The 12,011-nt window shown below is 31.9% G+C and overlaps 1 protein-coding gene across 2 annotated transcripts; it reads right to left on the reverse strand.

Annotated features, from left to right (window-relative positions):
• Positions 1–367: 367 nt before the first annotated feature.
• On the reverse strand, positions 368–2,181 carry LOC114308871 (myosin-1). 2 transcript variants are annotated; one of them, XM_082922909.1, is made up of 6 exons: positions 2,041–2,181; positions 1,859–1,943; positions 1,510–1,613; positions 1,278–1,416; positions 889–942; positions 368–605 (listed from the first exon to the last, which is right to left on the reverse strand). In XM_082922909.1, the coding sequence occupies exons 3-6, from the start codon at positions 1,516–1,518 to the stop codon at positions 547–549; spliced, it is 261 nt and encodes an 86-aa protein (XP_082779035.1). In that variant the 5' UTR covers positions 1,519–1,613; positions 1,859–1,943; positions 2,041–2,181; the 3' UTR covers positions 368–546. The 2 variants fall into 2 exon arrangements, 1 of the variants encoding a protein (XP_082779035.1); XR_014365638.1 differs by lacking the exons at positions 889–942; positions 2,041–2,181 and having other exon boundaries at positions 440–605; positions 1,859–1,951.
• Positions 2,182–12,011: the final 9,830 nt, after the last annotated feature.

Here is a 12,011-nt window from a genome sequence, read left to right on the forward strand (position 1 = left end):
GTCATTTTTTCCAAGTGTGTAGCATTTTAAAACCTGCAAATCAAGTAATGTTCTACATTTTAAAACCAGCAATTCATCAATCTCTTGATCTCTATGGGTTGTTCACCCCTTATTCAACAACAGTGATTATACATAACAACAAAGTATATCTGGATCTCTGCAATTCAAGTCATGCCCCATAACAACACAGTATCATTGACTCTATTATCCAAAACATGTAGTTCATTTCTAGCTAATTACAAAGTAACTTGAAAAACAAAACAGTTATGATTTACAAAAAAATGAAAAAAAGTATTGTCTGTGTTTCCTAAATTGCTCCAGACTTAGGGAGCAAGCAAATCATATCTTTGGTAAGAGCAGCAATTTTCAGATTTTGCGTCTCCCAATTCTATTGTGCACTGTGCACTATATTCGTCACTTGCTATTAAGCCGAAAACAACGAGCAGCAAAAACATTTCTGCAAAATTTGATGTTTTGTAGCACAATGCTATTGTTTATCAACCTCTTGTAGTCTGAAAACTCCAAGTTAATTGCATTTCTCACCAATTATATTGAAAATATCAGCGACAAAAGCACTCTCCACAAAGCATCTCTCACCATTCCACCTAAGGGAAAGCAAATAAATGCAGCAAAATATCAGGTGAACACCTTCCCAATGCTGAATATTTTAATATAAATTGATGATGATCTAAATCCATATGCAATAGCCAAGTTAATCAAAGACTTAAAATGTTTATGACCATGCACATCACAGAACTCAACTAACTAGACTGAACCTGAAGCCAATCAACAAATAACATTAACAAAGAAATGTAAAACATCAAAAGAAAAAAGAACATTAACAAAGAAATCTAATGGAGTAATTCAATTGAATAAAATAGTTCATACCAGCAGTAGTGTCATGTGTTGAACCAGTACTCGATGATGTACTAGGCAAGCTACCTGGAGGATACCATGACATGAAGCAAGGGTGATAGAAAAAAATCACCTGATTCATTCTACTTCATAGATAACTTGTTGGTGACATTTTCAATCTATATCCAGTATGAAATGCTTAATAGATAGTATTTTACCCATATAAATTAACATGTAGCTCCTACAGTGCAGATATACAACCAATGCCCTCACCCATGACCAAATACAAATGTCCAAGATAGTAAAAAAAATAATAGAAATTCAAAGTTTACGTAGAAACAACATTAAGGAAAGGAAAACCACCAGAATTGAATTTTATTTTATTTATAAATAAAAAATAACTAGAAACCAAGATACCTTACCTTCATCAGCCACCACCTCTACATGATTTTCATTGTCAATTACTTGAAATGATATGTTTCCCAGCCACAACACTGCAGTAAGCATTTCAAATGCATTGTCTTGGTCTTCTTTGCAAAGTCGAACAGTATCTAAGGCTTCCTGTCAAAGTAGAAAAAAATAAATAAAATTAAAAATAATTAGGACACAGAAAGAACAAAGAGAAAATTTCACTGTTTAGTGAAGTCTAATTACCATAAGCATTTGAAATTTCCTAGCATCATCAACATCATCAATTGCCAAGCAGCCACTCTAACTTAGATAATGGAACTCAACAGCCGATTTTAGATTCAGTCTATCTGTAAAGAAATATATGACACGAAGTCAGAGACCATAAATTTTCTTAGGTTGTAATTATATAGCTGATATAGAGAACAACATCATATATCTCATCAGAAATGTCTCTAGCTTCTTAACAAAAAAATATAATTTTCTACATCATGTTATTGGAAACCCAGAATGGATCTCAGATTCTATCACTCCAACAACTATTTCTAGATTCACTGAACTTCCATGAATGAAATAATGATAGGATACAAACAACCTTTGAGGCCAGACGGAGCACCAGCACAAAGTTGGTAAAAGATATGGTATCACCTTTCTCCATGAGCGAGCTGAACCACTCTTGACTGCTCAAAGAAAACATCATATACTTTTATCAGGCATGTGTTATTTATATAAACAAAATAAATAAATACATACGAGTTTACAGTGGAATCAACATACCTTTTCAAGCAGAACTATCCATGATTATTGAAGGAGTTGATGTTTTACAGCACATATGCAATCAAAAAATAAATCAAGCTAGTAAACATAATTGAAACAGGATCACAAGAAAATGAGTCTTTAGCAACTTTCTGATGTAAACATGCTTACAAGTCTGGATTTGAGCACCACATATTTTCCCCATTGCACTAAAATGAATCTCAATCAACTTCCGCTGCACCACAACAAGAAGAGTTGATCTGTATATCTTTTGAAGTAACTCATTTAAGTATTGCACAATGATCAACTCATTCAAGTAGTGTTCGTAAATAATCTTTAAGCTAAAATGCATAACAAAAACAGGAGTGCATTCTGTTTGGAAGATGAGAGGACGAGGTGTGAGAGGGAGAGAGAGAGAGAGAGGCTCACAAATCAGCTAGAATTGTCATTCCTAGATGTTTTTGCATTCCCAAATGCTTCCAGAATGCAGCTTGTCTGAAGGATTTCGCTTTCTATCCCACCACTACCACCACCAAGAGCAGCCAAGTATTGCATTGCAATTTTTGCTGTTTCTGTTTTCCCAGCTCCACTTTCCCCACTACAAGATAGATACAACTGATTTCTTAGGTATAACTTAAATCTCATGGTGTAAGAAAATTAAGCCTATGGAAAATTGCCACAAAAGGAACAGAAGGGAAGCATAAAAAAAGCATCAACATACAGAGTTTCCACTTCATAGACACACACACACAAAAAGACAGTTCAACTAACCTTATGATGATGGATTGATTCACTTCATCTGCACGATCCATGATAAGAGTAGAGTAAGCAAAACAAATTCTTTAGTAGCAAAGTATAAACAAATTCAATACTATCTATATTTTTCTGCAGACAATGTACATACACAAACTGGAAACATGATAAACAGCTAGAACAATACCCGGACACCAAGCAACGCCATTAGCTGAGAAATGAACTCAGGGTGACCTGGCCATGCTGCTCTAGTTACCAGATTCGATTTATTGGATTAGGTTCTAACCATGTTGCCCCACCTAAGACCACGTTGAGTTTCACTACAGGGTATGCAGTACATTTCTTGACCTGCAAAAGAGTCCATCGCTAAATCAGAACACAGTAATAGCAGACCGACAAACTTCCATTTTCTCAACAAAAGAAAAAAACACACACACAGAGCAACTAATGTGCGGACCATAACTAACATTTCACTGGCAAAGAATTGATACTTTATGACACTGTTGGCATAGCATTTACATTTTTTCTTATGTAAGATTGAGGAAAAGTTTGGGTGCCAATATTATATTATGGACTAAATATCTATCATTTTCATGTTACTTATAGGGAGAGATTCACAATCGAGCTTGAGAACAAAAGCATGTCCTCATCAGCACAGAGGAAGATGGCGTGAATATTGAATTGTCAAAAAAAAACCCAAGGTAGGCTCAAATTGCAAAGTTTTGATGCAAAACATCATAACTAAATTATAGAACACTATCTACAAACTGCCCTTGAACACTATCTCCTGTTACCGCAAATCTCAAAGACGGCCAACTAGCCATTGTATAAACTTAAATTTGGGTAAACCACTAAAATCCCCCCCCCACCCATTTCCTTTACTCAAATATCTATCCAATCAAAACTTGACAGGTGCTTTTACCCAAATTTGCCAAATTCTCCTTTACTCCCAACTCCTAGCATCCGCTCAAAACTTGACTCTTGGCAGTTTTGCTCTATTTTTATTTTTTATTTTTTAGATGGGGAATTTTACTCAAATTTTAGTTTATCCATTGGAGTGCTTCATATCAAATGAAGCTTTTCATTTAAACTTCTACTCTAATTTCTACTCAATTAGAGTACAAGTATAAGCAAGGGTTGGATGATAATCAATTTAAAAAAACTAATCAAGAAATTTAAAAAAAATCACAAAATAGGATTAATGAAGCAATAATTGAAAGTGTAATTACTATGGATGATAAGTTCAGCACAAAATAGAATTTTCTTGCTATAAATGTTGGATCAATGAAATATGCTAAACAAAATTTCATATTAAAGCAACAAAAATGTTAATAATCTACCTTGAGAGCACCAACAACAGACAAAATCTGCTGTCCATGGCAGATTGATGCTACTGGCTTTCCAACCTCCATGAATTCCTTCACCAATTTAATAACTGACTCATCCAATGCTAGGTATTCTGGAGCTCTGCCTCCCGGGATCACAAGAGCATCATAGCTTGAAGCATTTAAACCTTCAAAACTAGCTGTTAGCATAAAGTTATGACCTGGTTCAACGATCTGATCTGATCTAATCTGAAAATGAAAAAATTAGAGAGTTAATCAGCAGATTTGACAATGAGAAAGTAGACCAACAGAGATCGATCTGGTTCAAACTCGAACACCGATTAAGAGAATGAAAATTGTACCTGAGATAAGAGCAACCGAGATCGATCTAGTTTGAGAATGATATCGATTTTGGATCTGCGATTTGATGAAGAACAGATCGAGTTTGAGTTCAAGTTTGATGAAGAGACTGATCAAAGCTCTCCAGCAACAGATCGATGAAGAGCAACAGAGATCGAGAGTTCGACGCATATACAATGTAAAATCTGCAATCGAGCAAGTGAGCGAGAGAGAGAGAGAGAGAGAGAGAGAGAGTGTGTGTGTCTTTGATCTGGTTCGATGAATATCAATCGAGGGCTTTGGAAGAGAGAGAGAAAGAGAGAGGGACAGAGACCGAGCTACGAAAGAGAGACAGAGAAAGTGAGAAACGGAGTATGGATGGTGTCAACATATACACCCAATACGACGCCGTTCAACTGAGCTCTAAGACAACGTTTTGAAAACGTTGTCTTTCATCCATCTATAATGGCGTTTCCAAAAACGCCATAAAAGAAACGTTGCAGTAGGCCATTTTTCCTGTAGTGTATATACTAATTAATATATCAATTAGTATATCAACGCATACTAAGACATTGTCATTTTAAAATTATAGATTTCATCCATTATACAAACCATAAAGACTTAAGACCTCTAAAATTATATCAAATTATTTATTAATATACTAATTAATATATCAATTGATATATATATATATATATATAGTTTTGTTATTAACCAAAACGTGCTTCACTCATCAAGGAGCACTTCACCAATATGGCCGGCATTGAGCGAGATATGACATGTAAAACACATTTTATGGAAAACTGGAGCAGGAAAGATCCTCTTTTGTCTTCTTTTTATATTGGAAAATGTTGTTTGAATATTTGATGTTTGTTATGGATCTAATTTTAATTATTTGGATGGTTTATCTATTAAGTTATATTTAGTTAAAATTTTAACAGTAATATGATAAATTTAAACTTAATTACTCAAAAATTATTTAAAATTATTATCTTGTGGTTCATATTCATTCTATACATAAATCTCACACTACACAAATTTAATTTTCACCACATAATCACCCACCCAAAATATTCTGGGTGAATGTCTCGCACCATAACATTTTTAAAATTTTAAATTGATTTGATAATCATAATCATATAATTTCTTTTTATTTATCTTAAAAAACAGCTATCATTCATTTTAAAAAAATAAATAAATATGAAAAAATTATTTAAATATGATTATTGGAATTTTTTTTTCATAGAGCATTTCACACTCCATAATGTGAATAATGGAGAAAACTAGTATAGTAGTATTATATTGATTAGGGTGGCGCTTACAGTCCCTACTTTTTTTTTTTTTTACTGGAATTCCATTTGTTTGAATCTGCATTAATAAAATATAAACATTGATAAAATTTCTAGGGACCCAACGTAATACCAAAACTATCCCACCTCTAAACATTACACACTACTTAGCTGCACACCCCACAATAATTTGGACAATCACTAAAATATAATCCAACAAATTCGTTGATTTATAAATAAAAAGAATTTTGCCCTAAAATGTGAATATTTTGATTTAGTAAAGAGGAAATGAAAATGATGTTGGGTTTTATGGAATTGAAATGATGATGATGATGATGATGATGATGATGATAATGAAGATGAAGATTTTACTTTGAATTTAATGATTTATACCCCTTTGGTATGGACTTTCACCAATTTTCTCTAAATATATATATAGAAAACCAATGTCAAATCTTCTTTTTATAAGGCTTAAAATTGCACTCGAGTTAAGTGTTCAATTCATTCTTTTCCAAACTACAGTTGACAATGTATTAGAAGAAGAAAAAAAATTACACTTGGCACCTCTTATCTATGCAACCAATGTCATGTCCCGAATTTTTATTACTCGAAAACATTACCCAAGCCTGTAATTTAGGTCCATTTTTTTTTTATAAACATCTATTACACTCTAGTAATAGAATTACAATGATAAATGTTTTTTCTCTCTCAATGAACATTACAATGACAATCATACATGCCAAACTCCTACTGTGCTACAAATAAATAAATGCAGATACAAAATCCACTTCCTTTACATCTACTATGAAGTTATACAAATGGACTCAAGAACTCCATAAATCTTCAATCAAATAATCCAAACTTTCTTCCTGTAAAAAGATAAAACAACAACGGGGTGAGCACTAATGCCCAGTAGGAATCTCATATTTCTAAATCAATAACTAACACACAGATAGAAATGATCATGCATGCAGGGTGATACCATATCGTAGGATGACATTTCATAATTTCAAAATATCATAAGTAAGGTACTTTTTTCTCAAAAACTATTTAAACACTTTTAAGAAAAACCTTCAGCCATAAAAATCATCCCTTAACTTTAGAAAACCATAGATCATTGTGAAACAACCATATTTAAGAAACAACATCATTTAAAGGTTATTAACCAATTCCCAAAATATTTCTCATTAAATTTCCATTTTTAATGTTCCTCTTTTTCTTTCATTCTTATTTTCTACTCTTCATTTTTAATTTAAAACCCCATAACTTCAAGTTCAGGTTCCTTTTGACTAGCCAACAATTCTCCTATACTCAATCCACACCATTAATTACACCCGCAAAGTTTCATTTCAAGATAACACAATACTAATAACCCCTTTCAATCCAATCCTTTATTTAATTGTAGAACGACACTCAAAATTTACTTTTATTAACACAACTACTTCATTAAGTGTACCATCATAGTCTATAATCCTCATATCTATTTTTGGTTTCCATTATCTACAAATAATGCCTATGCATGTTTCCTCTTTAAACCAAATTACACATCAATATGTAATTTCACAAATTCATCACAAGCAACAAATAACATCATCAACTCAATACAATTCACCTTTTGCCGACTTACTACGACGGGATAGCTGGCACCCAATTCATAACACTTTTCACCTTTCACCGGCTACTATACGGCAGGAAGTGAACTCCCAAAAAAAAAAAAAAAAAAACCATTTTCATAAAAGCCATTTTCTTTCAAAAACCATTTTTTTCAACTTTTTAAAACTATCCCCCACATTTGCCGGTTACTATACGGCAGGATGTGGGCACCCAAAATATTTTCGAAAACCAACCATTTTTTTTTTATAATTAATTTCCATGTTCAGTAGAGAATTCTCACAAGGTATATATAATTATGCGTTTTCCTCAACACAAAAGTAATGTAAATGCAATGCTATGCCAAGGGTAATCAATGAGGAAAAATATTCAGTTCAATACATTGTTTCAAAATCGCCATGTTCTCAATACTATCATGTGATTTCATGATTCAATATGATTCAACTCAACATCATTAAATATAATTCAACATAATTCAAAAGAAATTCTTAAATCTCATTTCAACATTCCATAACCGAGTTTATGTTATCTATATTGTTAATAAATCATTTCCCCCAATTTCCTTTCTCATTATAACATGATTTACAATGCTCATAACAAAGTTCATTCGCAAATTTTAAACATAATTTTTAAACATAACCAAATTCCAATTAAACTTGTACATATATAATTCAACCTACCAATTTCATGATTCTACTTTCAATTTGGGCCAAATCATTGATTATCATCATGAATCAACCTAGGGTTTTAAGAAAAAATCTAGAAATTTCAAGACAAATTCAAACTTCTTAACCCATTACTTTTTATTCCAACTTTCCCATTAATTATACACCTAGGGTTCATAATCCACCATTTTAACCCATCAATTGAACTCCTAACATCTCAAACCCTAAACCCCCAATTCTCATAATATACTCTATATGCTCAAAAATGTAGGTTTTGTATGTATATAATCAAAATACAACAAATCTATCTATTTATGGAAGTATTGAGGAAGAACTAGGACCCCTACCTCAAGAATCAAGCAAAGGAACGAAGCTTTGGTGAGAATCCGTCACAAATCCGAGCTTCAATCGGTTGAAAATGTTGATCTTCTCTTGTTCTCCATCCTTGATGCAAGATCCATGGTGGATTTGTTGATAAAAGTGGAGGAAATCAAGGTTTTTAGGGTTAGGTTTTCGGACCTAGAATGAGAGGAAATAAGAGGGGAAAATAAAATGTAAGAAATGATCTAAAAATCACGTTTTTAAGCTGCTGAATTTGCACAGTCCACACGTGCGTTGCTTTTCCCGCTCGTGCGGACCTACTTCCAACGCAGATATGAAAACTTCAAATGAGTATAACTCTCTCATCAGGACTCCGTTCTAGGTCGTTCTTGTGTCCAAATTGAAGCCCCAGAAACAAGCTTTCCAATGGTTCCAGCCTTACATTTAAATTCAAGGTATGGAAGGAGAAAAGGGCAAAAGAGTGACAGCTGGTCAAAAACTCAAACTCAAATTTAGGGCTTTTTATCTAATCTTATCTAAATACCTTGCTAAAACTTCAATCAAGGTTCCAAACATCACCCAAGGGTCCTCAATCATAATATTTAAAGTTCACTTGTCAACCTATCAATATTAAGAGTCTGACAACCGTACAAGTTTTAAGGTGACGAGCACCACTATACATCAATCCAATGTAAATTTAAAATCCAAGTCATTATAACCTTTCCACCTTAAGAAATTTCGTCCCCGAAATTGCATCTGTTCTAACAAAAATAGTAACAACCTTATGCTCACCAATTCTTGACAACCCCTAGTCCAAAGATAAAACATGAGAACACCAACTTATATAACCACCAAACCTTAACAACTTTCGATTGCACCTCACTTAAATTCTAAACCCAAAAATACAAAGCGTTATAACCAATACGGCATTCAATAAAGTTGTTGAATTGTATATGTGTTTTTTTAAACTTTGTTACATGATTATAGGATTGGACACAACTCTTTTACATAAGGTGATATTTAAATATTTTGAGTTTAAATTATAAATTTAGATAAGAATTTGAAAAGGAGAAGGAAAAATGTAAAAATAATGTGAATAAAATTTAAAATAATTTTTTCTTTTTCATAATATTGTATCTGATTCTATAACTAATTCTATATAGCTAGAAGTTTTCATTTTTATTGGAATCAGTTGAATAGGAAGCAATGTTAAATTTTAAGTTATTAATATGTGGATTAGTTGGACAAGAAACTTCATGGACTCACCATGTGAAACTTCTTGCCCTTGGGTATGGCAATAACTTGACCAATTATTAAATGTGATAGACTTAACTCAAAATTATAAATTCATCTAATTAAATTCATTTCAATTTTATTTAAATTGACTTAAAATAATAATTTAATCTAACAAATTGCATCTTATAAATCTAATAAAAATTTAATTTAATCTTATAAATCTTACTACCGTTGTATATTTTGTTTTTCTTTATTGATAAATTATGTCCTCTCTATGAAAAAATAAATAAATAATGTAAACCTTTCAATTTTTTGGATTGATTTATACGCAACTTTCATTACATCACAGTGATGTGATCATTCGCTGGTCCCAAAAATTTACTTCGTGTGGTTCCAAAATTGGAATATGAAACTTCTTTTAAACTATTATTTTCGTAGAAATCTCAAAATTTTATTTCACGTGGTTCCAAAATTGTAATACAAAACTTCTTTCAAACTATCACTTTATATATCTTAATATTTAAATGAAGGATGTTTATAAATTTTATACATCTTAATATTTTAATTTAAAATTTATTTTCTAATTTGTATGCAATATTAATAATTAATTTTTTTTGTAAATAAATTATTAAGTGAATTAATGATTTTTAATGATATGAGAAATATTTTTTGATGAACAATTTTGATAATTTTATTGTTGCATAGGAGAGTAGTTAGGTTTTTTCTTTTTTCTTTTTTTATAGTTAAATTGAAAAATTAGACATAGAGTAGTAATAATGAGAACTTTAAGTGTTTTTAACATTAAAAGCTAAAATTCTTACAGATGAGTATATCATTGCAAAAATATTTATTTTCTTGATATATTTTCATGATTTTTCTTGATTTGAATTTGACAAAGCTATGTGAATTGATCAAGATTAGAACTGCTTTGTGGATGAAACCAATATTAAAGGTGTTCAACTTTTTAGTCCAGGACTTTATTTTCAATTTGAGGCAAATCAGTATGTGTTTGGGGAGAAGAGTTTTGATCTGAAGTTGGGGTGGTCACAGTAGAGTTTTGATCTGAATGTGTGTTCAATTTGTTTCTCCGTTTTCAGTGTTTGTTGGTTTCTCACCAACATTTAAGGGGTGTTAGCATATGATCGGATAGCCCTCATGGTGTCTGCTGTGACGCTTTTTGCATTTTCCCTCTTTATTAATTTATCTTCTCTGGTTGCTTGAATATTCATCAATAAAATTCTTTTTTGGCTGATCAAAAAAAAAATAAAATAAAAATGAGAAGGTAGTAGATGAGACAAATATTGACCAGGTCATGGTACTGAAATTATTAAAACATCTTCCTCATTAATCAAACCATCAGAAAGATTAGACCTACAATTGCAAACTCATCGTGTTTGCATCCACTGCTAGTAATAATATAAAATTTACTTGCATTGTTCTGGTAAATCAGGTAAAATCAATGTTTTACACGAACATGACATATATATATATATATATATATACCTTTGTATGATCAAAACCAAACGATGTATAAATAATATAAATAAAAAAAAGAAAAACAGAAAGAGGAGGGTTTGAGGTAGAGATGAGAAAGAACAATAAAACAATACATACCCGAAGAACAAATAGAACTCTAAAGAAGACAAGAGCATGGTGGAGAGTAGATCAACATCTAAAAAAATTAGAATAGTTTATTTGCGGCTGTTAAGGATCATGTAAATTCCATGAGGCTACCGATCCGAAACATCCATGGTGTTTGATTGATAGTAGATTGTGATGTTTCAAGGTGCTTGATTATTTTAAGGTGTTTGATGTTTGAAGGTGTTTGAATTTCAAAAGATGTCTATGATTGTCTGTGATTTTATTGATGTTTAATAAATTTAGGAGGGTAATTTCAGAATACGTAAAAAGTAAAAAACATGACAATTTGTCACACTTTTATAATAAAGTAGATTTTGTATTGTCAAATACTTACGAATAATTACTTTAGTTGAAGATAATTATTAATTAGAAATTAATATAAACAAATGATATACATTGTTATGTATGTAGGCCGGTGATATAAAAATATGAAGAAAAAAAAAGTGATATACGGCAGTCTTTATTTAAGAATGTTCACATTGTTTGTAGGCTTTGCATTGCACCACCTACATTTGCCTATAAAGCATTTGGTCTCTCTCCCCTGTTAACAGTCAGCAAGCATTACAACCTTTGTTTTTGAATCTAGGAGCAAAGATGGTCTCTAACAATCAACTCTTTCACCTCTTTTTGTTTCTTTGTTTTTTCCAGATTACTTGTTTGCATGCCCAACTCTGCACTCAACAACAGACCTCTGCATTGCTCCAATTTAAGCAACAATTTTCCTTCAATAGATCTCCTTACGGCGATTACTATGATTCTGTCGGAATCCTTTCTTATCCGAAGATGGAGTCGTGGAAGGAGGGTTCTGATTG

Source organism: Camellia sinensis, chromosome 4 (genome assembly GCF_055761805.1).
Source record: "Camellia sinensis isolate YWXY chromosome 4, ASM5576180v1, whole genome shotgun sequence".
In the NCBI taxonomy this organism is placed as follows: Eukaryota; Viridiplantae; Streptophyta; class Magnoliopsida; order Ericales; family Theaceae; genus Camellia; species Camellia sinensis.

Excerpts from the sequence above, each read along its gene's own strand:
- LOC114308871 (XM_082922909.1), bottom strand. Across the intron at positions 943-1,277 it reads AGAGGTGGTGGCTGATGAAG|GTAGCTTGCCTAGTACATCA; the intron begins GTAAGGTATCTT and ends GGTATCCTCCAG. Across the intron at positions 606-888 it reads AACACATGACACTACTGCTG|GTGGAATGGTGAGAGATGCT; the intron begins GTATGAACTATT and ends GCTTTCCCTTAG.